General features: G+C 46.8%; 2 protein-coding genes across 7 annotated transcripts in view; one reads left to right on the top strand and one right to left on the bottom strand.

The window, feature by feature from the left end:
* LOC147016459 (uncharacterized) overlaps positions 1-27745 on the bottom strand; it is a 428934-nt gene that overhangs the window by 400887 nt on the left and 302 nt on the right. For 3 of the 6 annotated variants that reach the window (XM_085845136.1, XM_085845132.1, XM_085845137.1), the window contains exons 1-2: positions 2969-3212; positions 1789-2022 (exon numbers count right to left, since the gene is read on the bottom strand). In XM_085845136.1, the coding sequence (XP_085701262.1) occupies positions 1789-2011 (223 nt within the window). In that variant the 5' untranslated portion in view covers positions 2012-2022; positions 2969-3212. Of the gene's footprint in view, positions 1-1788; positions 2023-2968; positions 3222-5925; positions 6132-27745 lie in introns of those variants that run through there. The other 3 variants (XM_085845133.1, XM_085845135.1, XM_085845134.1) reach the window with 3 other exon arrangements.
* On the top strand, positions 6115-26478 carry LOC147016460 (protein FAM200C-like). Its single transcript, XM_085845138.1, has 2 exons — positions 6115-6206; positions 24307-26478. The coding sequence occupies exon 2, from the start codon at positions 24406-24408 to the stop codon at positions 26083-26085; it is 1680 nt and encodes a 559-aa protein (XP_085701264.1). The 5' UTR covers positions 6115-6206; positions 24307-24405; the 3' UTR covers positions 26086-26478.

The raw sequence follows: 27745 nt of genomic DNA, 5'->3' as shown, positions 1-27745 counted from the left end.
AGGCCTATAGAGGTCCCTTTCAGTGCACAAAATTTTGAAGGTCAAGGTCAAAGGTCAAGGTCACTTTGGCGCAAATCAGGGGAGTCGACGAAACCCTTATTTTTTGAGTAATTTTGATCGGATCGTCTTCAAACTTCATGGGAATATAGTTCATGGTCTGGCGCTCAGCTGATTAATTTTTGGTGGCGATTGACCTTGACCTTCATGGTTAGCGCCTAAGGTCAAACATATTTGACCCCAAGGTCAAATTTTCAAGTTTTAGGAACCATATCGTGTAGCACCTCAAATTGAACACCTCAATGAGTGCTTTCTAGATATGTCAAGCTTGAGACATTATGACGTCATTTGGTGACGTTATGAGGCAAAAGCATATTTTTCATGGTTACTCTGTAGAACGATTCTCATCGAAATCTCTCGTAGGCAGATATTCCTCAAGGAGTCGCTCCTGGTGGATAGCAGCTCTGTTCACCTCAGTGTGACCTTAAAGAAGTCACACGTGGTCACCTTTTGGCAAGATACGGGTCACCCTGCGGTTGACATTGGTTTGTTTTTTTTAATGATAATCACATCGACATTTCCGCATATGTGGTAATCCACGTCGTGGACTGAACCAAAAGCCAGGATTGAGGAGGGGGGGTAGAATATACCATAGGCCGAATTTGATAACATGGATGGATTTAAACCTTACGAAAATTACAAACTATATAAAACATGAAGCATTTTATTAATTGAAACAATACAACTTGCAGAATCAAGAAAAACAAACATTTTCAAAAAAAATGTAAACACAGATGATCTCAAAAAACACAATCAAACAAGGTAGGAATGACACCACATTATGATGTCACAATACGACACCACAATTCTCTTATAGATTACCATCATGACATCTTTTGACATTTTACTTTTGTTGTGGGATTATGATGGATGAAGATTAATGAAGTATAAGAAGAAAAATGAAGAAGAATAACAATGAAGAATGACACCACATTACGATTCCACAAAGCGACACCACAATCCTCTTATGGATTAACATCACATATTTTGATGTTGTTCCATCACAATCACACAACAAAACAATAACGTTCAACTTGACCATCGATCTGCTGTGAACATCACCTGAGATGTGAGGTCAAAGTTCAGTTTGAGTTCCTTGTGGAATATTTCTGAGTTGCCCGGACTGTGCTTACAGATGCGGATCAAATCAACATCGAGTTTTATTTACAGGTTAATCATGATATTTTGACATCATGATGTGAAGTGAAATTGAAGATTTTACGAACTGAGATAAATAAACCAAATCTCCATCTTGTGTCAAACAATAAATATACCCATCAGAGATGGGGAATCACCTGCCATTGAAACATTTTTTTCAAGATAGCCGCCCCAGTCGGCCATCTTGGATCCGGCCACGCCCAAAATCAATAGGGTCCTTCCTTTTCAGGTGGTTCATGTGTGACCCAAATTTCAAATCGATATGGCGAACAGTTTATGAGTTATCGCACTCACAGCTATAAATGTTGATGCCCAGCCAGCCGGACGGACGGACGGACAGACGACTCGGGTGACAACAATATCCCCCTTCCGCCACGCGGCGGGGGATAAAAACTTCAGATCTTACAAACAACCCAAGAACCTTCACATTAATAAACCATCAGAAGGAGCACAATCACGATCTCCACGAGTGAAACCAGGATTTTTCAGGTAACTACCAACAGGTGTTTGTGATGATAGATGAACTGTTCATGGGAGAAACTACACGAGGAACCAAAGGTTCTTCACACTCACCTTCTGATGCTCCTCCTGAGTCATGACTTGGTGTGCTTGGAACATGAAGGGTCAACCCTTGTGCTCCTCCGGAGTCATGGCTTGGTGTGCTCGGAACATGACGGGTCAACCCTTGTGCTCCTCCGGAGTCATGGCTTGGTGTGCTCAGAACATGACGAGTCAACCCTTGTGCTCCTCCTGAGTCCTGGTTTGGTGCACTTTGCCTTGATGAAAATATTCCCATCTTGATATCTCCTGGATCAACACAGAAACCAAAATGACATTGTAGATAAAAAGGTAGATAATCTCAATAATGTAATTTGTAAATATTATAAATATTACCCTAAATAAAATAAATAAACACTTGATAACGTTCCAGCAAATCAGTGCTCAACGTGATGAGTTCTCTGGGAAGATGAACCTCATGAAAGAGTGAAATGATCGAGAGAGGAGGTTTGTTAAAGTGATGAAGGGAGGGACACGGGACGGACGGACAAGGTGAACGAGAATAAAAGATGTTTGGTGGGAATGGTCTCCGTTCCTAGTTACAATCAGCAATTAACTTTTTTAACCAAATCAAACATAACGAGACCCAAACCTGGTCCGTGACGAGACCCAAACCTGGTCCGTGACGAGACTCAAACCATCGTCCCTCTCTCCCCAAACAGATCATTTACACAAGATCATTGATTTTCTGTAAAGGTAATCCTGAGCTCTCGGTGAGATCCAGACATGTTTTTTGTTGTGAAATGTGAAACTTTGAACAAACAAAAATAAAACACAGTACAGTCCACGTTGGGGACCGGTGTGTTACCCCCAGGGGGGACTCACAAAACCAAACAAACTCCCGAGCAAGGAATAAAGGGAAAGGGTCTGAGTCGGGTCCGCACCGATCCCACACGAGGTTAAATGGAAATATCACAAGGAGGGTCGAGGCTCATAGAGAGGGAACATCACAAGGAGAGTCGAGGCTCATAGAGAGGGAACATCACAAGGAGAGTCGAGGCTCATAGAGAGGAAACATCACAAGAGTCGAGGCTCATGGAGAGGAAACGCCACGAGAGTTCAGGCTCATAGAGAGGGAATGTCATAAGGAGAGTCGAGGCTCATAGAGAAGGAATGTCATAAGGAGAGTCGAGGCTCATAGAGAAGGAATGTCATAAGGAGAGTCGAAGCTCATAGAGACGGAGTGAAGCCTTACCGAGATGGGGACAACAGAATCACCCACTGATGATCCTTCTGTTGATCCTGCACCGATCGGGGTCGGGGATTCTGGTCGTGAATGGGTTTCACTGGGACTGGGACTGGGACTCTGTGGGTCTTTGGGGTTGAGAAAACCTTTCTCGGGAATACCAGAGAGAGACTCGATGAGAGGAACCGAAGGGACTTTGCCCGAGTGACTTCATCACGACGGACTTTCTCATGAAGTAAAATTTTAGTTTCACTTTCTCCCCACAAAGACCGCCCAACTGTTCAAACCTGTTGGTGAAATAGAGGTGGTGGAGGTGATTATTGTTGTTGTTGTTTTTATCTTGATAATGAGATGTTTTGAGATTAATCACATTCCATCATGGACACGAGAACAGCTCAAACAGGATAAGTTTGGCCTTGAAATTTATAATTACTTCTTAACTGATTCACTGGAACTTCGAAACAAATCACCGGCTCATGGAAGAGGAACAATGTGTGGATCGTTTCCTTTTCAGACAATGATTGACAGACTGATAGTTACACTTTTATAGGTAGGTCACAACTTCATGGTGGGGTGTTGGGTCAACCTGGTGGTCAATATGGATCATGATTAGTGAACAGGATGTTGGAGACAGGAGTGAAAGAGGTGGGGGGTTAACATCGAAAATATAACAGAGGGTAAGATAATAAAATTAAAGATAACGATTAAAGTTCATGGCCAACAAGGTGGAAGGATAAATTTATTTTGTTTTATGGGGGGTCGAGGCTCATAGAAAATGGAGGTGATGTCGGGAAAAGAGACAATTCAAACTGACAGTGGGGAAACAAGTGGAGGAAACAGGGGAAAAAAAGCAAGGGAATGAGATATGTCATGTGATCTGTCCCCTCCCCCCCCCCCCTTTATGTGAATCACTGTTCACCTTCACTCTTTCATTCCTCTTTTTCCCCACCCTTGGAACAAACTCCCTCGCTCTCTTCAATCCCATTCTTCCCTCCAGGTCTTTGAAACAGCTGTTCACCACCACCTATCATTATCGATCAAAATCCTTGATCTTTTCTTCCCCTATTAACCCGCCCCAAACCCACCTCCTTCAAATTCCCTGCTTTCCTTCCTGAAAATCCTTGTAATGTCCATTTTGTTTACCCTGTGTTCCCTGCCACATCCCCATCCCTCTTCCTCCACACATCTATTTCGCAGTTTTTTCCTTCCCTCACCCCCCCCCACCCTCATTTCATCTCCTGCCCCCCTCCCCCTTGTTGTATGTTCGGTGTGTTTGTTCTCATATGAGGCTCAAGGGTGGATGACACAAAAAAATAATTAATTTGGTACATCACGGGTGGTGAAGGTTGTGGTCAAGTTTCATTGAAATCGTGTGTTTGGTTCAAGCGAAAACAACTGGAGTGTTTACGGACTGAATCACTCACTCACTTACTGAATCACTCACTCAATCACTCACTCACACACTCACTCACACTCTCACTCACTCACTCACCCACGTACGAACACTGCTCGATCCCATAAGCTCACCTGACGAAAGCCCAGGTGAGTTAAAATCACATGAACTGCAAGAAGAACGAATAAATCGGGGCTTGAAGAGATGATGGCGCCATGTCGATTGGATGGTAAATGTAAACTGTCATGTTTTGGACAAATCATGTGGGGACAAACTAAACCATGCTCAGTGTGGTTTTTGGGGGGGGGGGAAGAATATTTGTTGTCATATACATTTGTAATGATGAGTTAAGTTTTTCAATCTGTGTAAATCATGGATGGACATTTACTGATGAGGGTTCATGTTTAAATTACAAAGTGTTGTGAAATCCTCACAATCATTTGAAGTTTGTGTGTTTTCTTTGTTATTCGTTTAAAAAAGAAACAATCAAAGGGGTAATTGTTTCTGGACGATTATCAATTAATAACTTTAACCCCCTCACCCCCCTCTTTATTGAGGATCTGAATCTCAATTATTCTTGCAGATCAACTCAACATAACACTTCTGATTTACTAAAATCAAAGTGTTTGTTTTCTCAGTCACCATGGTAACCCAATTACAAGGTTCCCAAGGAAAACAAATAAAAGAGGAAACAAATGTGAATCATTGTGTCAAAGGAAGGAACCCGATGAAGTTCTTCTCAGTCTCCCTATCCCTCTCCCTCTCCCTCTCTCCCTCCCTCCTATGTGTGCTCCACTTATAGATATACACAGTCCTGTGTACACACAACTCAGGGTGCACACTCAAACCATCTTCCTCTCTCCCCAAACAGATCACTTAGAATTATTTACTTTTTGTAAAGTTAATCCCAAGCTCTCAGTGAGATCCGGACACACAGTACAGAACACGTTCGGGGTCCGTGAATTACCCCCGTGGGGGGGGGGCTCACATTCAGGGTCCATTATTAACCGCATTGGTCCCACAAAACCAAACAAGGAAGAAAGAGAAAGGGTCAAAATCAGGATAGAGAGATAGAGAGATAGAGAGATAGAGAGATAGAGAGATAGAGAGATAGAGAGATAGAGAGATAGAGAGATAGAGAGATAGAGAGATAGAGAGATAGAGAGATAGAGAGATAGAGAGATAGAGAGATAGAGAGATAGAGAGAGAGAGAGAGAGAGAGAGAGAGAGAGAGAGAGAGAGAGAGAGAGAGAGAGAGAGAGAGAGAGAGAGAGAGAGAGAGAGAGAGAGAGAGAGAGAGAGAGAGAGAGAGAGAGAGAGAGAGAGAGAGAGAGAGAGAGAGAGAGAGAGAGAGAGAGAGAGAGAGAGAGAGAGAGAGAGAGAGAGAGAGAGAGAGAGAGAGAGAGAGAGAGAGAGAGAGAGAGAGAGAGAGAGAGAGAGAGAGAGAGAGAGAGAGAGAGAGAGAGAGAGAGAGAGAGAGAGAGAGAGAGAGAGAGAGAGAGAGAGAGAGAGAGAGAGAGAGAGAGAGAGAGAGAGAGAGAGAGAGAGAGAGAGACAGACACAGACATCTTACCGAGACGGGGACACAGATTCACCCACTAATGATCCTTCTGTTGATCCTGCACCGATCGGAGTCGGAGATTCTGGTCATGAATGGATTTCCCTCGGACTGGGAAGGACTCTCCGGGTCTTTGGGATTGAGAAAACCTTCCTCGGGAAAACCGGAGAGGGACTCGATGAGACGAACCGAAGGGATTTGCCCGAATGACTTCACCACAAGGGACTTTCCGAGGAAGTGAAATTTCAATTTCACTTCCTCCCCACAAATACCGCCCCACGGTTCACACCTGTCGGGTTAGTAGTTCGTGAAGTGGTGGAGTTGCCCGTGGTGGTGGTGATCGTTGTTGTTGTTTTTATGTTGATAATGAGATGTTTTGAGATAAATCATATTCCATCATGGACACGAGAACAGCTCAAACAGGACAAGTTTGGGGTTCAAATTTAAAGAGTTACTTATCGGCTGATTCACGGAACTTCCAAGCCTGGTGTTGGCTTCGTGGTTCGGGTGGCAGCTTGGGATCCTCGGGTCTTGAGTTCAAGCCCCGTTGGCCGCTGAATTAATACACCAGGAGGTTGACTCAGCCTGTCATCCTTCCAATGCACCAGCACCACAAAAATGAGCACGTGTACTGGTAAGGGGACACTGCATCAGCGACATAGCCGCGTCCCAACCAATGATGCAACCAGCAGTCATAGGCTGCACTCGATAGGGAGAGAGACTGGAACTACTAAACAGATCACCGGCTCATGGAAGAGGTACAGTGTGTGGATCGTTTCTACTCTTGCAAGCAGGTAGGCAACGAGGGATCTGCTCGGATCGGAGCGCTGGATACGATGCTTTTCATTCTGATCGATCCACCGACAAAGATTCATTGCCAAGACGTATTGGTTCACATACAATTGTTCCTCTGCCTGGCAAGATTTTTCCTATTGTGTATTTTGCCAACTGGCACTCCTCATAAAAAATGACGGTAAATAGACACCCTATTTTTGAAGGACTACCATTTGAAAAATAATCGGTTTGCTGGTTTGTGCTGTGGAGCCTCGCATTGCAGACACACACACACACACACACACACACACACACACACACACACACACACACACACACACACACACACACACACACACACACACACACAAAACCTGATAAACTTCTCTCAATGCTCTTGTTTGACCACACCTCCTGAGCCACACAATATTTTTCATAAGCCACGCCCACTTTTCATAAGCCATGCCCACTTTCCTACACCACTCCCACTTTCCTACGTCACTCCCACTTTTCATCAACCACGTCCACTTTCCCTAAGCTCCACCCACTTTCCTAAGCCCCTCATAAAAATGACGGGAAATAGACACCCGATTTTTGAAGGACTACCATTTGAAAAATAAAACCTCAATCAAAAATTGGCTCAAGTAAAATTTTCTAAATATCTCGAAGTGTTTAATTCCGAAGTCTCATTTCTCTACATTCAAAACTGAAGGACAAGTATTGAAAATACTGTACGTGGTTTTTCGGCCACTGCACAGCAACGGGTGGTTGCTAGGCAACGAAATTCAAACGCGCACATACCAAGCACATATTGCACATGTTGGCAAAATTTCATCGAAATCAGTTCGCTGGTTCGTGCTGTGGAGCCTCGCGTTGCAGACACACACACACACACACACAAAACCCGACAATAAGGGATATCTAGTATATATAGCGAATCCAATAATCCCTTATAATCTCTGTAGTCTATACTCTTCAGACAATGACGGACAGACTGACAGTTACACTTTTCTCGGTAGTTCACAACTTCATGGTGGGGTGTTGGGTCAACCTGGTGGTCAATATGGATCATGATTAGTGAACAGGATGTTGGAGACAGGAGTGAAAGAGGTGTGGCGGGGGGGGGTGTGGGGGGTTAACATCGAAAATATTGTTGTGGGCCGGGGTTCGGTGGCGATAAACGACCACTAGGTGGAGCAGTGGAGTCGTCTCCCACCGAACACCCGGAATTTAGGTCGTGACCCTTGGACAACTCCAAAGGTCATGGGTCCCTTAGCGGACCGTGGACGCCAATACCTTGACCGCGTGGGGTAGGGTTAATTGCTTAATTTCAATATACTTAAGTACCCACGCAGTCTTGCTACCAGGGTAAACCACACCCTCGACGGACCTCGGGCGGAACGGACCGTTTACCGAGCCCGATCTGGGTGTAAACCGAGCGGGGATTACCAAGATCCGTCAGTCCAAATGAACAATTTACGACACGACCGGCTTTACTAGGCCAATGAAGGAAAGCACTGAAAACGAGCAGGCACATTTAACAGGGGTTTATTTATAACAATAATCGGGGAGGGGGACACAGAGCACAGTTATCCGAAAAAAAGGCAGGCAATGTACAATGAAAGGAAAACACTTAACAGTTCTACTTAACGATGGGGCCCACGGACACACACACACACACCCAAAAGAAACTGGACGCCGTGGGTTTTGAGCCGGTCGAGCCGGGCTGGGAAACCTGTCCTGCCTCGTGCGGTCACACCGACCCGAACCACCACAGTGGGCAAATACTTCGGGCAATGAACCCGAAGTCCACGGCTTAGGATCCTGGCTGCTCAACCACCAGCCTTGCCCTCCAAAGGACCGCAGACCACTCCACAATCGCCACGATCCTGCAGAACACTCAGCCACGACCACAGACCGCACCACAATCGCCACGGTCCTACCGTCTGCCGAACCCTCGTCGACAACCACTCTGCATTCGCCACGATCACTCTGTCTCTCCACCACCGACCACTCCTCTATCTCTTGAGGTGGGAGGGGTTTCTTCCTTCGCAACTCGCCTCCTGATTGGACGGTCGGTTTGCAGGCGACTCGTGGCAGCCTCCCGATTGGTTGGGGCGTGCGTGTCGTGCTCGCCCTCCGCTCATTGGCTGGAGGAAACGTCCATGCCCTGCCTTGGGGCGGAGCCTCGATCTCCACGCCTTTAGCCAAAAACACGTGGGCAATGGCGACCGGGTTGAGTGCGAGACAGTGGCGTTGTGTAGTTGTTGTTGTTGAGGATGTTGTAGTTGTAGTTGTTGTAAAAACCTTTTTTGTTGTAAAAAAAAAAATAACCCACAGCGCACACACGAAATTCCCATTAGACAAAGGGGATGGATTCGAACTATAAACACATACTTATTGAAATAACTGAACTACGGGGACTCTGGCTGTTTGTATGCAAAAGGTTTCCAAATCCGTAACACTACCCCCTCCCCTTTTTACAGGCTCGTCCCGAGTCGTCAAATTTTCGTGTGCCATGCAGATGTAAGTTTTTCCCCCGAGTACGATTTCCCCATAGATCCCTGAGTGCGACATTTGTATACATGTCCCAAAAATAAATAACCTCGTGCGCTGCGTAACTAAACTATCAAACTCACTCAGACAACTTAACTGAATTGCCGGCACTAAAACAAACACACAGGTGTGTTGCAAAACTTATTTACATTTCTAACTTACCTATTTACACTAACCATGGCCCACGACCTGTTATCTGTGGAAGGAAGAAAGAAAAAAAAGTCATTGGTGCAAAACACACAGAGATGGGTGCACGGGCTGCACAATGCAGTCCTCATGGTGTGGCTGCCTGCAGGGCAGTCCTTGCAAAACACACTGAAGGAGATCCTGGCACACATGGTTGAGGATGATGACACAGGGGCAATGCAAAACAAGGGCGAGCAGGCATGGGGTCAAGGCAAATGCAGGCAAGTGAGGCATGGCAAGGCAAGTGCTTACCAGCAAGTGCAGCACAAACAGATCAGCATATGTAGCTGGCCGGCCTCTGGTATGGTCCCGTGAGGTTGTGTGGAGGGAGTGCGGTGGTGCCGACCGCTCCGAAAACGGGCTCGGACCTACCCTACTGTCTCCCCCCAACCTATTGCCTTTGCCTGTCTCTGTCCATACCCACTCCCTTCGTATGCAACAACAAAATTTAGACTTCCCCCCTTTTTCTTTTTCTTCTCCACAATTGCTTGTCACTAACCCTTCTATCGCCTTTGTCTGGCTAATTTATCCTGTCAACCTAGCCTACTCCCAACCCCTAAGATCCTTTTTGGAGGGGAATAAGGGAGAGACTAGTGTCCTGTCTCGAGGCCCAACGAAGCCTCAGGATAACCTACTCATAATTCAGCAATCTTCCCAAAGTGAGTCCAGCGGCCTACAGAGAGCGAAGGGATGGATGGTGCGAAGGGGTACATTTTTTTTCTAACTAACCTAGCATTTATTACACTATAAACTATCCCCGGGGCTTTTCAACATGCCTGTCTCTTTAAACTATTGGTTCTGGAATCCATGATTCCCGTCGCCTGTGTTGGTGTCCATTATCAATTTGAGCCCTGCCCGCAAATTTTCTCTCGTGCCCTTGCACAATTTCGTGGCTGGGCAGCGTGGCTCAACTGGCAGGGACTTCCATCTGCCGAACTTTAACTATGGCACCCCCGGGCCCTGAGGCTGCCTCCGAGCCTACCTGCTCCCTAAGAATGCGGGGGGGGGGGGTGCCCTTCCTGGCATTGCCCCCCTTCCATTCCCACGTGGCATTTTGGTGCTCCGGGTCCCGTTTCCGATGGGCCACACGTGCCCAGTACACTATTCCGGTCCCTTGGACCCATGGCCTACTCTGGCCGACTAGTCCGGTGCCTACTCAATACTACTCAATAGTCACCTTTCCACAGCCATGCTCCTAGCCGGTCAATGGACTCCTGCACCCTTTCAAAAAGATATCATGCCTTCGTACACCACCAACAGAGTGACCTCCTTTTGGTAAATTTGACTAACCCACTAACTAACATTACACTGATCCTGGGTTCCCTTGGGTGGGATTTACTCCTCCCCCCACTCATTCATTCGCACCATGCATTCCCCATTCACTCCACTCACACACTCGGGCTCCCTGACCCATACTCATTCATCATGTACCTTTCTCGATTTTTTTTTCTCCACACACACTCACACTCTGCGAGCTACGTCCCCACTAACTAGCTTGTGCCCCTTGTCATCCTTTATTCTAATGCACGTACCATTTAACTCTACTACTAATCTATGTCCCCACTACACATTCCATGTCTGTCTGTGTCTCCCAAAATCCATTTCTAAATCTAACCTACCATTCCCTCTAACTCGTTCTATGGACCCCATGAGGAACTGTTCATGCCCCATGAGGCCGGTCTATCTACGCTAAACCCTTCCCACTAAACTATTGCTCCTATGCCCAAGCAAGGATGCTTGCCACATCCTGGTCAGGGCCATGTACTTTTAGCAAGGCTCTTTTTTGGGTCACCAAAGTAGGTGACCCTTATTGTCAGTAATTCTGTGTTTGTTCGTTTGTCATCAGCATAATTGGGAGTAAACGTGGGCCGATTTTGACCAAACTCGGGTGGTAGGGACATCTTATGACCTAGTGCTTTGGAAATTGTGATGGTTGCTAGGGGCTCTTTGGTTCCCTAGCAACAAACAAAAAACCTTCAAAATTGGTACCGTTCACGCGAAATCAATTCCGAAAGCCATTATCCCACATAGGGTTATGAAATTTGGCACGAATGAGCTACAGGTGATGCTCTATCAAATATATTCCGGTTTTTGTGATATATGGAATACTTTACCCGCAGCGCCCCCTACAATTAGGGTATGCGGGAAAATTGGTGAATATTGAAGGCCCCCTCATGACCAGGTGAGTGCATCGATACAAATGAAACTTTGCAGGTTCATGGTACTCAATGAGTACTACAACTTTGCCTCAGGACATATTGACCTATCTCGGCTAGGTCAGGGGTCAAAGGTCAATGAGTGCATTTTTCGGGAAAAATGACCATTCAAATCCCCCTTGCTCCTACACGGGTTAACCGATACGAATGAAAGTTCATAGGTACAGAGTACTCAATGGGTACTACAACTTTGCTTCAGGACATATTGACCTATCTCAGCTAAGTCAGGGGTCAAAGGTCAATGAGTGCATTGTTCGGGCAAAATGACCATTGAAAGCCCCCTTGCTCATACACGGGTTAACCGATTCGATTGCAATTTCGTAAGTACTTAGTACTAGATTAACTCAGATCAGGGGTCAAAGGTCATCGGATTCTCAGCGACCCATGGCCGCCTACCGGCTTGTTTTCTTTTTTTACACCGCCAGGGCGGCGGTCTGCGACTCGCTCGTTCGTCCCTTCCGTCGGACGATACCTGGGGCCTTATCGTTGCCCTGCCAATTGCAACAAGTGCTCACTTTCGCGGTGTTCTCCATGTAAACCGCATGCTCGTTACCCGGCTTTCGTGCCGCGGATGACGTCACTCGCACCCGGCCCACTTCGCGAGGTTCACTTCGCACACGAAACCCACGAGGCTTACCATGATGCCGCCGAGGCTCGCTCCGCGCAGCACGTCGGCCTCCGTGCACGTGCTCAGATGGGCCACGTGCGTTCTAAATTCACTCCGTAGTCGCCATTTTAACCGTCCACGAGACGGTCTCTTCCAAAACGTGGGACGTTCACGCACCGGCTTCCTTAGACACGCTCGCCCAGGCCGCTCCGAAAACGAGGAACGGACCTTGGACGCAACGGTCCGCGGAGCCGGCGTGATTTCCAAAGTAAACCCGTCCACCGTCTGGGTCGGTCCACGTACCATTCCCATGCACGCACTCACGTATGCTATTTCACACGTACTGCTCACACATTACAACACACATTCTGGGACAATCACATCGGGGATTCGTATTACTACAAGGGGTCCCGAGGTCTCTACCCCCCCCCCCCCAAAAACTCTGCATGGATCCGTACATATCATACACCCGCTCGACCTCACACGGCCCGACGGGACTCACCTGGTCGTGATCTGCTTCGAGGGAGCTTACCATCTCCCCCTGTTCATGAGGGAGGCTATCCTGGTGTTCGCACCAGGTCACGATACATTCCACCAGCTCAACCCCATTGTCCACCTATATCTCTACCTGTGTGTGCTCGTCTTTTATTTCATGTATTTTCTTCTCTTTCGATTTCTGCATCTTCGTCACCTGATCTATCTCCCGTGTCTCTTCTATTTTCTGCGTCTCCGTCACCTCCTTTATTATTTCCGTTAATTCCTGGCTTTTCGCCTCTTTTAATTTTTCCGTCGCCCCCTTGTGTCTCGTTTTACACGTCTCCACACCAATTGTGGTGGCATCTCTCGTCATCCCGACCTCACCCATCTCCATTGCGGGCCGGACAACCTCCACACTCCCCCTCGACTCGGTCGTTTCCCCACGTGCAGGCGCCATTTTCCAATCCATCGCCCGCCTATCCTCTCTCCATGCTTGCATGCCTGCATCCATTCTGCCGTTCATCACTTGTACATCACCCCTTATGTTTTGTGCGCTCGCTATTATTTTGTTCTTTAAGTTTTGCGCACTCGCATCCATCTTGTTTTCCATCGCTTGCATCATCTGTATTAATTGTTCGATGCCCGATGGCTCTAGCGGAGCCGATCTGCCACAATCGGTCGCAGACCCGACAGGAATTGGGGGGGGAATCATATCATACGTCACCCTTGCGACTCCCAATACCCCTTCTGGGTTTGGCTGCGGGGAAAGTTCTTGCATGGGGGTTTCGTCCTGGGCCCTCGGTTCCTCTAAAGTCTAAACCTACCTCTAAACCCACCTGCTCCAGCTCATTTTGGCCCGGCATGAGGCGTATTTGAGAACAATTTTGACGCTCGTAATTTGGAGGGAACGGGGGGAGGGGTTTACTCTGTTCACCCCTGATCAGAATCCCGTTAATTTCTCTACGGAGAAGGAGGGGCTGAATCGCACTCCTGAACACCAATTTGTTGTGGGCCGGGGTTCGGTGGCGATAAACGACCACTCGGTGGAGCAGTGTAGTAGTCTCCCACCGAACACCCGGAATTTAGGTCGTGACCCTTGGATAACTCCAAAGGTCAAGGGTCCCTTAGCGGACCATGGATGCCAATACCTTGACTGCGTGGGGTAGGGTTAATTGCCTAATTTCAAGATACCTAAGTACCCACGCAGTCTTGCTACCAGGGAAAACCACACCCTCGACGGACCTCGAGCGGAACGGACCATTTACCGAGCCCGATCCGGGTGTAAACCAAGCGAGGATTACCAAGATCCGTCGGTCCAAATGAACAATTTACGGCCCGAACGGCCTTACTAGTTCTCAATATGCACCTTGCTATAGTACTGCAGCATAGAAAACCAATTGTTCGACTTTTCATAAAAGCACCAAAATTGGTACATATGTTGACTAATGTATTCTGAACAATTCTGGATATGGAGCCACTCGAGATTTTGCCTTGTCAGCTTTGGTGGCCATTTTCCAAAATGGCCACCATTCTACTTTAACAACATGGGATATCTGTCATTGTTATTCTCTTTGTATGTTTCTCAGAGGTGATAAATACTCCATGTGATGTGCATTTACAAAGGAAAACAATACAAATGTCATTTGTGTTGATTTATTATATTTCCAACCATTGTATTGGGGACTAATCAACGTGCAATCTCTGAGAGAGCGAGATTTCATCATGTACCTGGATGCTCTCACCGAGATAGTCCCATGGTTCTTCGCGCTGGACCATATAAACTATGTCCGGTGGATACCGGTCCATCTGCGTGACATGACAGAACTTCCACAACAGCACCCAGAGATCTACAATGAGTTCAAGACAGGCCACTTCACAGTGCAAAAGACCAAGACGGCATTCTCAGCAATTCCTCTTGACCAAGCGCACGAACAAAACAATGCCCGTGTCAAGGGTGACGGAGGTGCCGTTGGCCTGACGGACAATCCCAGTGCTCTGAGGCGCTGGATGGTCGCCGGACCTGAGGTGGCCAGAGTGATCATGGAGTTTGAGGAGGCGAACATGCATCCAAATGCCAATGAAGAGACACATCACCATGAAGAAACACCACATATACAGGAAGCATTTGCCAAAGATGTACAATCACTTGTGGCTGTCATTGAAGAGCTGGGGAATCCCTTCGAGGAGGATACTCCAGATTTGCTGGTCCTAGACACCAAGGAGATTGCCGATCCTGCAGTGATTGAAACAGTTCGCACTGCCAAGCAGATTGGACAAGAACAGTTTCAGGCATACTCAAAGGATTCATCGACAGAACCAAGACTATTGACGAACCTATAAAGAGGAACAAACTCCCCCTCTTCGGAACAGACAGAAGACCAAAAGCACCCAAAGGAAAGGAAGCATCTGTGAAGAATGGTATGGCCATATTTGCAAGGCTCTACATAGGCTGCCAGATACGCGATGGGAACCTGGACGAGTTCTTCCGTCATGAAAATCAAGCATGCCCTCCCGCGTTATCTGATGCAGGTAAGCTACACCTGGGTAGCAAAAGCGACTTGCTGGTGTGCCTTGAAGGCGTTGCTGAAGCTCAGGTCTGATGCACCTGCTGTCACTTCTGTTGTCCTTGACGGCGCCGTCATCGTGCAGATGTTAAAGCCTGGCACTGCCAAGACATTTGAAGAATATGCCCACTAAGTCTTCATCCCATACGTCGAGGGGCAGCTGCGTCGTGCTTCACGTCTCGACCTCGTTTGGGATAGCTACAAAGATGGCTCCTTGAAGACGGCGACAAGGGAGAAATGAGGAAAAGGGGTGCGACGGTGCGTGTTGAGCACCGCAACCATACCAGGAAACTGACAGAGTTTCCTACGTGTCGACGCAAACAAGGTGGAGCTCTTCACCTTCCTGTCCGATGTGCTGGTGCAGTCCTTCCATGATGAGGCAAAGGAGCTCGTAGTCACTGATGGTGAAGCAGTCATTTGCCTTCCAAGGCAGGAAGATGAAAGCTCTCTGGCTCCATGCGGTCAAGAAGAGGCGGACATTCGCATCATGCTACATGTGGCCCATGCTGCAGAACATGACCACCGTCGGATTCAAGTTCGAACCGTAGACACCGACGTCGTCGTCTTGGCGGTGATGGTAGCCCAGGCACTACCATGCGTGGATGAACTCTGGATTGCCTTTGGGACAGGCAAGAACTACCGCTACATCCCTGCCCATGAAATAGCTGCCTCCCTCGGTCCACAGAAGGCACGTGCCCTCCCTGTCTTCCACGCCATGACCGGATGTGACACGGTATCAGCATTCGTGGGGCATGGGAAGAAATCTGCCTGGGCCACATGGAATTCGTTTCCAGAACTGACAGATTCTCTTGTGACTCTGACCACCACGCCAGTCAACATCCAGGATGACACAATGCACTGCATTGAATGGTTTGTGGTGCTCCTCTATGACCGCACCAGTCCATATACGGACGTCAACGAGGCCAGAAAGAAACTCTTCGCCAAGAGAAACTCCGTCCAGCACATGCCACCTACCTACGATGCTTTGGAACAGCATGTGAAGAGATACGTCTTCCAGGGTGACTATGTCTGGGGGCAGGTCTTGGTCCCTCAACCCGTGCTTCCATCACCAACAAGCTGGGGCTGGCGGCAAACAGAGGATGGGTCCTACGAACCGCTGTGGACCACACTCCCTGAGCCTTCAAAAAGCTGCTTCGAACTGGTGTCGTGCGGCTGCAAAAAAGGCTGTAGAAACCGTGTGCTTGTGAAGGAGAATACCAATAGACAGACGCAGTAGACACAGACCGAGATATCGGCCTAGCTTAAGGCCCGGTCACACCTTGACGTTTTAGCAAACGTATGCCGATTTTTGAATATTTTTTCTAAAACGCTGGCACACGTTGAATACGTTATGGGTAAGTTTTGACAACATTGAGAGCACGCTGAAAAACACTGCCATACGTCGTTGTACGCTGGCTTTAAACGTTGTACTTTTTGGTTGTCCTCAAATTTTTTCATGCTTGAAATTTCACGACGTATGCCGGCGTATGACTCACACGTTCCGCTACGCTGGCCACAAGTTGTATGCACGGTCTGCGATCGTTAACAGACGTCAACACATGCTACATGCAAGTTAATCATAAGTTGAGACACGCCGAGGTAATGTTTAGCGTACCCGAAACTTATTTTAAACCTATGATTAACGTGTTGTTGGCACGTTACGCGATCGTTGCCACACATCGACAGACGTTACTTTTAAGTTACTCATAGGCTGAAAGACGTCGGTATAATGGATCGTCCTTGCTTCAGCGTCCACGGCCACGGCCAGGACACTTATTTGCAGCATTCTTCAAACTTTTCTTCGGCATGACGAGGATGTTCACACTTTGATGTCTAGCTTGGCTATGATTCCAATTGTCCATCAGCAGCGTCTATTTAAAATAGTCGAGTTTGAGCGTTTTAACACGTTCAGAAGAAACGCTTCAAATTTCAAAACCCCAGCGTCAAAAAACAAAGGCGAGTGACAGCAATTTAAATCGTTCATTGTAAACAATGAAAATAGCTGAGTGGTACCGTTTAAAAGTCGTTGAGTGTAAAAAAAATCCAATTGTTGAGCGCAAGCGTCTACTTTCAATAGTGGAGATGCAGCCATTTAAATCGTTGAGTGGCAGCCTATGAATAGCAAACCCTACGTCACCGGCAAAGATAAACTGCCGCACGATATGGATAAGTTAGGCTATCGTTGGGCATAGTTTGTGAACGCCGGCTTCACGATAATTATTCGTTGGTATATCGTATCTATAAGTAATCAAAGCGCTCTATGCACATTATTAGTTCATTGTGCATTTGTCCAACCCATTATGAATAGACCTAGATCGTAAAAACAAGCTATAGCTCATTGTTGAAAAAGCCCCATAAAAAAATAGCCGCGAAGAACTTCGAACAATGGTGAAAAGATGTCTCCTACCCGTGGACACGCGGACGCAAGGACGATCCATCATAACCCACACCCTCCCCCTCACACTCACCTACTACTGCCAACATGAACAAACTACTACTAATACTAATACTAATACTGATACTGTTACTGCTGACATGGACATCGACTCAAAAAGGACTCGAAAACACTGTTGGGTTCCCCTTTTATGAGCAGCATTTTTATATACCAATTCCCAAAACTGCTGGGAACACGTCTTTATATGGCAGTTGTAAGCTAGAAACACGTTCATTTTTTTTTTGTGTGTCGACCGGAAGACGTCATTGGAATACGTCTACATACGTCAATGTGTGTTGGGACTACGTAAAGAATTGGTTCAAAGCACGTCAAACATAAGTTAGAAATATGTTTCGCGTAAAAAAGACATTACCGCGACGTGTTTCGACTTATGAGTAGCTTATAAGTATTCTTTGTGGACGTGTGTAAGCGTCCACATATCGTGTGTAAAACTTATCCCCATCGCATGCGGAACGTGTGTCATACGCCGAGTACGTCCAAAAATTTTGAACATGTTTAAAATTTCTTGACGTACTCTACTTACTACGACGTAAGATAGCGTACTTTAGCGTTCTTCTCACGTATACCAAACTTACTCATACCGTATTTGATGTGCCCCAACGTTTTAGACACATTTTTCTTAGGTCGGCATACGCTGGCAAGATCGCCAAGGTGTGACCGCGATGTTGTCACTTCCATTTCTACGGCAGTTATGATTCGAATCGTTGTGCGTCAGCCTTTTAATAGGCTACGTCACGACATCGTCGGCGATGCGTGCAACGCGCTATGCCTAAGTTAGACGATCGTTGGGCATCGGTTGTGTAAGCCGACAACAGGTTCAGCATTCGTTGGTATAAGTTATCTATAACACAACGAAACGTTCTGTGTCCGTTACCAATGCGTTATACATAAGACCAAGTCGCTATGAATACGTCTGAATCTTTAAAAAAAAACATCAAAAGTTCAACGTAAGCCAGCGTTTTACATACATTTTAATACGTTGCCATCGCTGGCTAAAACGGCAAGGTGTGACCGGGCCTTTAGTATGTGCAAATGCAAAGTCGCATTGCTTGTAAAAGTGTTGACTTCTCGATCCAGAGCCAGTACACTTGAGCTCAGAAACTCATATTGTACTAGACTGATGTATGCGTGTACCATGTGTCCTGGTAGGATGGTAGTAGACAGTAAACCGTAGCTGCTTCAAAGTGAAGTGTGCAATAATTTGACTACATTTTCTGAGTTTGTCATTATCACGATTATCAGTTCCCTTTTCAAAATAGAGTAAAGTATGTAATCTATAATGCAATGTTTGTTGATTCCAAACCCATTGAATGTGATGAATATCATTTGACTCTTGTTCTCCAGGCAATAATGGGTACTTTTCAGCGAAAAGTTTCAGGAGAGCAGCAATTTACAAATCAAATAATGGCTTTTTTCCTGAAAATACTGGCTCATAATATTTGAATACGCCTTTTCATGGTCAATTTACTGAATTTTACACTTTCCTTGTATCTACCACCAATACAAGAAGAAAATAAGAGCATATAGCCAATTTCGCGAAAGTAGAATGGCGGCCATTTTGGAAAATGGTCGCCGAAGCTGACCAAGGCACAATCTCGGGTGGCTCCATATCTAGAATTATTCGGAATACATTATTCTACATGAGTACCAATTTTGGTGCTTTTATGCAAATTTGAACAATTGATCTGAAATATCAGACTACGCTGCAGGACTAATGGGCCAATGAAGGAAAGCGCAGAAACCGAGCTAGCGCATTTAACAGGGGTTTATTTATAACAATAATCTGGCAGGGGGACACAGAACAGAGTTATCCGAATAAAAGGCAGGCAATGTACAATGAAAGGAAAACATTTTTAAACAGTTCTACTTTACGATGGGGCCCACAGACGGACACACACACACACCCACCCAAAAGAAACTGGACCCCGTGGGTCTTTAGTCGGTCGAGCTGGGCTGGGGTACCTGTCCCACCTCGTGCAGTCACACTGACCCGCACCACCATGGTGGGCCTCGAATCCGCGACCCGAAGTCCACGGCTTAGGATCCTGGCTGCTCGACCACCAGACTTGCCCTTCAAAGCACCGCAGACCACTCCACAATCGCCACGATCCTGCAGAACGCTCAGCCTCGACCACAGACCGCGCCGCAATCGCCAAGATCCTTCCGTCTGCCAAACCCTCGTCGACAACCATTCTGCAGTCGCCACGATCACTCTGTCTCCCGACCACCGCCCACTCCTCCATCGCTTGAGGTGGGAGGGGTTTCTTCCTTCGCCACTCGCCTCCTGATTGGACGGTCGGTTGTCAGGCCACTCTTGGCGGCCTCCCGATTGGCTGGGGCTTGCATCGTGCTCGCCCTCCGCTCATTGGCTGGAGGAAACGTTCATGCCCTGCCTTGGGGTGGAGCCTCGATCTGAGGAGATAGAGGCTCCGCCCACGCCTTCAACCAAAAATACGTGGGCAATGGTGACCGGGTTGAGTGCGAGACAGTGGCGTTGTTGAGGATGTTGTAGTTGTAGTTGTTGTAAAAACCTAACTAAAAAAATAACCCACAGCACACACATGATATTCCCATTAGACAAAGGGGATGGATTCTAACTATAAACACATACTTATCGAAATAACTGAACTACGGGGACTCTGGCTGTTTGTGTGCACAAGGTTTCCAAATCCGTAACATTATAACAGGGGGTAAGATAATAAAATTATAGATAACGATGAAAGTTCATGGCCAACGAGGTGGAAAGAAAAATTTATTTTGTTATAAATGGGAGATCAAGGCTCATCGAAGAAAGAGGTGATTTAGGGCAAAGAGACAATTAAGTAAGAGGATAACCTTCATGAGAGGGTGTAAGTAAGAGTACAACCTTCATGAAAGGATGTAAATAAGGGTAGAACCTTCATGAGAGGATGCAAATAAGAGTACAACCTTCATGAGAGGATGCAAGTAAGGGTAGAACCTTCATGAGAGGATGTAAGTAAGAATACAACCTTCATCAGAGGATGCAAGTAAGAGTACAACCTTCATGAGAGGATGGAAGTGAGAGTACAACCTTCATGAGAGGATGCAAGTAAGAGTACAACCTTCATGAGAGGATGTAAGTAAGAGTATAACCTTCATGAGAGGATGTAAGTAAGAGTACAACCTTCATGAGAGGATGTAAGTAAGAGTACAACCTTCATGAGAGGATGTAAGTAAGAGTACAACCTTCATGAGAGGATGTAAGTAAGAGTACAACCTTCATGAGAGGATGTAAGTAAGAGTACAACCTTCATGAGAGGATGTAAGTAAGAGTACAACCTTCATGAGAGGATGTAAGTAAGAGTACAACCTTCATGAGAGGATGTAAGTAAGAGTACAACCTTCATGAGAGGATGTAAGTAAGAGTACAACCTTCATGAGAGGATGTAAGTAAGAGTACAACCTTCATGAGAGGATGTAAGTAAGAGTACAACCTTCATGAGAGGATGTAAGTAAGAGTATAACCTTCATGTGAAGGGATGGAGGAAAGAACAAAATTGGATCAAAACAGGGAGATGATATCACAAGTGCAACAAAATAAGAGTTTAATGGAAAGCCGGGAATTTACAAGGTGAACATGTGCATACTCACGGACACACACACACACACACACACACACACACACACACACACACACACACACACACACACACACACACACACACACACACACACACACACACACACACACAGTTAATTGTACAGTTGGCTACTCATAAAATCAATGAAAAAATGACTGTGTGTGTGTGTGTGTGTGTGTGTGTGTGTGTGTGTGTGTGTGTGTGTGTGTGTGTGTGTGTGTGTGTGTGTGTGTGTGTGTGTGTGTGTGTGTGTGTGTGTGTGCGTGTGTGCGTGCGTGCGCGTGCGCGTGCGTGTGTGTGTGTGTGTGTGTGTGTGTGTGTGCCCTCCATAAACTCCAAAACCATGAAACCGAGCAGCCTGAAACTTTGCATGCACACCATGGGAACTCCAAGGGAGTGCAAGAATGAAAATTGGGTGTTTGGATGAATTAAAACAAGCCTTTTGAAGATAATCAGGTCAGGAAGGACAGAAGGGCAGCACCCTATGTGGTCTTATCATTGTTGAAACAGCAGTCTGTCTAAACTCCTTTTAAATGTTATCAGCTGTTATCAGAGAACCACCTCACCTCTTTCGAGTCTGGCATTTCACTCAAGCTGACTGACAGGGTCTCCAAGCAGCCATCAAACATCTCGACTGGTCTCCCCTCGCTACTTTCTCCAATATCAACTCATCCTGGGAATTCTTTCAAAGAAGCTTGCTCTCCCTCATGCACAGATTTATTTCTTCTTGTCTTCAGTTGTCCTACCCTTCCTCCCGCCCATGGTTCACTGAAGCTTGTGGCGAGGCAGTTGTCCTGAAACAACTTCCCTTTGCCTCATGGAAAGCAAACCCAACTGAGGGTAATATCAGTTCCTTCCATAAAGCTCAGAACAAGTGTGTGTCTACCCTCAGGAGAGCCAGAAAACAACATCTTTCGAACTCAAGTCTGAACTCTCAAACCTCTCTCCCTCCTCCAAATTCTGGTGGCATCCAATCAAATCTGTTTCTGATGTATGTTCCCCCTCCATACCTTCCCTTACCTCAAATGGCCGCATTGCTGATACTGCACATGAAAAGGCTGAATGCCTAAACTCGGTGTTTGCATCGAAATATTGTGTCCAAAACCCATCGCTCTACGTACCCACCTTACCCAGTCGCACCCAACTGTCCCTGGACTCTGCGTCCTTTTCTCCGGACAAGGTGGACAGCTTGCTGTCAAACCTCCATTCAGATTCTGCAACCGGTCCAGACGGCATCAGCCCACGTGTCCTAAAAACCTGCTCCTCTGCTCTTGCTCACCCTCTCATTTGCTCAAGGTCATCTGCCATCTGCTTGGAAATCAGCAAGCATTACTGCCCTGCATAAAAAAGGTGCAAATTCATATTTTTCAGATCAGACCAATCAGCCTTCTTCCAATCATCAGCAAGATTATGGAATCCATCATCGCTTCGGACATCAAATCCTTCCTCTTCTCCAATGGCTTGATTTCCGATCATCAATTTGGTTTCAGACCAGGTCACTCTCCCCTGGATATGCTGCTTCTGCTCTCTCAACAATGGATGGAGTTCCTCAATGCTGGACATGAAATCAGTCCCACATCCCTCGACATATAGCATGCTTTTGACACGGTCTGGCACCCTGCCCTGCTCACCAAACTCTCTTCCTATGGTATCCAAGGCCATCTCCACTCATGGCTCACAAACTTCCTCTCCTGTCGCAGCCAACATGTGGCCCTAAATGGAGTTCTTTCATCCCCTCTTCCTGTCCAGGCTGGAGTTCCTCAAGGTAGCGTTCTGGACCCTGTTCTTTTTCTGGTTTTCATCAATGATCTCTCAGACTCTCTGGAAAATCCTCTTTATCTCTTTGCTGATGACTCCATCCTTTGCCGTAACATCTGTCATCTATCAGACCAGCAAGCAGGAGCTTCTTCGCTCACTGCAGATCTGGATAAAATCACAAACTGGTCCAACACGTGGAACATGTCTTTCAATCCAGACAAATCTCACACTCTCACTATGTCTCTACGAAAGAACCGTTTAGAAAACCCCCCATCCACTTTCTCAATAATCCTCTGGAAGAAGTCCTTTCTTTCAAGCTTCTGGGTCTTAGGATCTGCCTTGATCTTTCCTGGGAAAGCCACATTTCAAACCTCGCCTCCAAAGCCAGTCGCCAACTGGGAATCCTCCGTCGTGCAAAGTCCTTCCTCGACCCACCTGAGCTCCTGACCACTTACAAAGCTTTCGTCCGCAGCCTGATGGAGTACTGCTCTCCCCTCTGAGCTGGTGCTCCTGTCTCCCACCTTTCTCGGCTTCACACTGTGGAAACCAAGGCATTTCGGATCATTGGCATCTCCCGCGATGAGGCTGAGTCCTTGGGCCTCTCACTCTCTCTCACCGCAGGCAGTTCAGTGGTCTTTCTGTCTTCCACCATGTCCTCTCCAGCCTTGCCCCCCCCCCCTGTTCTCTCTGCGATTTGTCCCCACCACATTTCCACAGGGCGCTCAAGGTCCGCCAACAACCCCCTTCTGGTAAAACTTCCAAAATCACGAATCACTGCTCACCTTCACTCTTTCATTCCTCTTTTTCCCCATCTTTGGAATAAACTCCCTCACTCTATTCAATCCCATTCTTCCCTCCAGGCATTCAAAACAGCTGTTCACCGCCACCTCTTATCATCCCCCATCCCAATCCTTGATCTTTACTTCCCTCGTTAATCCATGCCAAGCCCACCTCTTTCAAATTCCCTGCCTTCCTGAAAGTCCCTGTAATGTCCATCTTGTATACCCCATGTTCCCCACCCCATCCCTCTCCCTTCCACAGATCTCCTAATGCAGTGGTTCTTAACCTGGGTTCAACCGAACCCCAGGGGTTCGGTGAGCCAGTCTCAGGGGTTCGATGAAAGCCCTCCGAAATACATTGCAATTTTGCTTTTATTTGCGGTCAGTCTACCTTAATTTTATTTCTTTCTTATTTTTTTCAGGATCAGGATGTCAAGTAAGAAAAGGAAATTGTCAGAGGATTACGTGCGGTATGGGTTCACGTATACCATGGAGCAGGACGAACTCAACATCCTCAATGCATGCTTTGCTATGTGAAGTTGAGCAATTCCAGCCTTGTACCAGCGAAATTATGGGAACACTTCATAAAATTGTACAGCGAGGGACAGTACAAGGACGCAACACTAGATCAATTCAAATTCCAAAGAGCTCGATTCGACACAAGGGCTGCTTTGCCCGCTCACAACTTCATTCCAATTGACAAACCGATCTTCAGTGCCTTGTATGAAGTTGCGTATCTAATCGCCAAACAGGGCAAACCACACACCGTTGGCGAAACTCTCATCAAACCGGCTGCATTGAAGATGGCCAACATCATGCTTGGAAAAGCTGCTGAAGAAAAGTTGTCTCTTGTTCCACTCTCAAATGACACCATCAGCAGCAGAATCGACGACATGAGGGATGATATCCTCGCCCAGGTAGTTGCAAGTCCAACAAAATTCAGCCTTCAACTCGACGAGACCACAGACGTTTCTAATTTGAGCCAGCTCATCGTATTTGTGCGTTATGTCAAGGGAGATGAGATCACGGAAGAGTTTCTGTTCTGCAAGTCTCTCACAACAACGACTAAAGCAGCTGACGTGAAGAAACTTGTGGACGACTTATTCAGAAGCAACGGTCATTCGTGGAACATGGTGTCTGCAGTTTGCTCGGACGGGACTCCAGCCATGCTGGGGCGCAACTCCGGTTTTGGAGCGCTGGTGAAGGCCGATGCACCACACGTCATCGTCACGCACTGTGTCCTGCATAGACACGCGCTGGCATCAAAAACTTTGCCTCCAGAACTGGCCGATGTTCTGAAAATCGTCGTTGAAACTGTGAATAACGTGCAAAACAGTGCTCTGAATCATCGCATCTTCAAAGAGCTGTGCAATGAAATCGGCTCTGAATTTGAAGTCCTTCTATACCACTCTAACGTTCGGTGGTTATCACGAGGGAAGGTACTGAGGCGCGTTTTTGCCTTGCGTGTAGAATTAGTCCTGTTTCTGCGAGAGCACCAGCATCGCCATTCAACTCATTTCGAAGAATCAAAGTTCATCCGAGAATTGGCGTACATGGCTGACATCTTCGACGCACTCAACCATCTCAATTGCCAGATGCAGGGCGGTGGAGTGAATGTCATCGAAGCTGAAGAAAAGCTGAGCGCTTTCAGAAAGAAGTTACCGTTGTGGAGGTGGCGAACAGAGAAGGACAACTTTGCGAATTTTCCACTACTGGACGAGTGCGTGAGCGGAATTGAAGATGATTCTGAAGTTGGAGGCACTGCTATACCAAGGGAACTGAAGCAAGCAATTGCCATGCACTTGGATGAGCTGGGAAAGTCATTCGATGGATATTTCCCTGACCAAGCACAACACCCAGCATGGGTGAGACAGCCATTTACTTTTGGCATTGCAACGGCAGATGTCAACAATCAATACCTCGACGACCTCATCGAACTTCAGCAGAGCCAGACTCAACAACAACTCTTCGGCACAACAACGCTCTCAACGTTTTGGTGCCGCCAAATGGAAGGGTATCCTCTCATCGCTAAAATTGCCCTTGAGATCCTCATGCCGTTCGTTACAACGTATCTCTGTGAGCATGCATTTTTGAAACTGCTGGACATCAAAACAAAGAAAAGGAGCAGACTTGCATGCGAAAGTGATATTGTTGTGGGCCGGAGTTCGGTGGCAATAAACGACCATGAGGTGGAGCAGTAGAGTCGTCTCCCACCGAACACCCGGAATTTAGGTCGTGATTCTTGGACAACTCCGAAAGGTCACGGGTCCTTTAGCGCAATGGTTCTCAACCTGGGGGTCGCGAGATTGTTTTCAGGGGTCGTGGGAAGGTTGTCAAAACAAATAAACAATAAAGAAATTCATAAATATTTTTTGAAAATTATTTTTCAATTATATCTCCCATACCAATGTTATAATGTAGTCATTATGAAACAGCTTTGAGCAGCAAGTGAAATTAGTGTGTGTGTGTGTGTGTGTGTGTGTGTGTGTGTGTGTGTGTGTGTGTGTGTGTGTGTGTGTGTGTGTGTGTGTGTGTGTGTGTGTGTGTGTGCGTGCGCGCGCGAGTGCGTGTGTGTGTACACGCGTGCAGCACAGTGGCGGGTGCTGAAAGTCAATGTTAGTGCGAGCTAACTACTGCAAGGTGGCTGAATATGGATCGGTGGCTTGTCAAAAAATGTCTGCCAGCTCAAGATGCGGACCAAGACGACACATGTGAAGGTGGGCCAACTGTTACAAGTTCAACTGAAAAACGTAAGGCGCCGGTGGCAGATTTTGCCTCCAACAAGCGTCGGAAATATCAGACTGACTTTCTGCAGTACGGATTCACATGCCTAGCCAAAAATGAAGTGGAATATCCACAGTGTGTTCTGTGTTCAGAAGTGCTTGCTCACGAAAGCTTGAAACCAGTGAAATTGAAGAGACATTTACAAACCAAACACCCATCCTCCATTGACAAACCATTAGATTTTTTTCGTCGTAAGGAGGGAGAACTACAGAGCCAAAAGACGACTGTACGTGAGCACTCTACAATCCCCGTCAAAGCCCTGTTGGCTTCATATGAAGTGGCATACCTGGTTGCTCAATCCAAAAAGCCCCATACTATTGCAGAGAGCCTGATCCGTCCAGCAGCGATTGCAATGACCAGAGCTATGCATGGTGAAAAAAATAGCTAGCACACTTGAGACTATTCCACTGTCTAATGACACAATGGCGAGGCGCATTGGTGAAATGGCCAACGACATTAAAGAGCAGCTCATTGAACGAGTGAAGAAAAGTGGAAGATTTTCCCTCCAAATTGACGAAACAACAGATGTTTCCAGTGATGCACAGTTACTTGTTTTTGCAAGATACAGCTACGAGGGGAAAATGTACGAGGATATGTTGTTTTGCTCGACACTTGAAGGAACTTGCACTGGTTGCGACATTTTTAACAAACTTGACAGTAAAATGCGTGAGGAGGGGCTAAGTTGGGAAAATTGCATCTCTGTGTGTACAGATGGAGCTGGCGCCATGCAGGGGACAAGAAGGGGACTGAAAGCTAAAGTTTTGGAAGTGGCGCCGCATGTCAAATTCACTCATTGCATTTTTCGCAGAGAAGCCCTCGCCAGGAAGAACCTCGAGCCACAACTCCGCAATGTTCTCCAAACAGCAATTAAAGTGGTGAACTTCATCAAATCCCGTCCAGTGAATACCAGACTGTTTGCCACACTCTGACAGGAAATGGGATCGGAACACGAATCTCTACTATTTCACACAGAGGTCAGATGGCTATCACGGGGGAAAGTTTTAACCAGACTGTTTGAACTGCGTGAGGAGGTTCGCATTTTCCTCTCAGATTTTCCTCTCCGTGACGTCACCATTC

Source organism: Eptatretus burgeri, chromosome 11, assembly GCF_056783735.1.
Source record: "Eptatretus burgeri isolate ZD-2024b chromosome 11, Ebu_testis_v1, whole genome shotgun sequence".
In the NCBI taxonomy this organism is placed as follows: domain Eukaryota; kingdom Metazoa; phylum Chordata; class Myxini; order Myxiniformes; family Myxinidae; genus Eptatretus; species Eptatretus burgeri.
This window is presented reverse-complemented; position numbering and strand designations above follow the sequence as displayed.

Coding starts and splice junctions, on each gene's coding strand:
- LOC147016460 (XM_085845138.1), top strand. CDS start 24,406: ATGCTTTGCTATGTGAAGTTGAGCAATTCCAGCCTTGTACCAGCGAAA.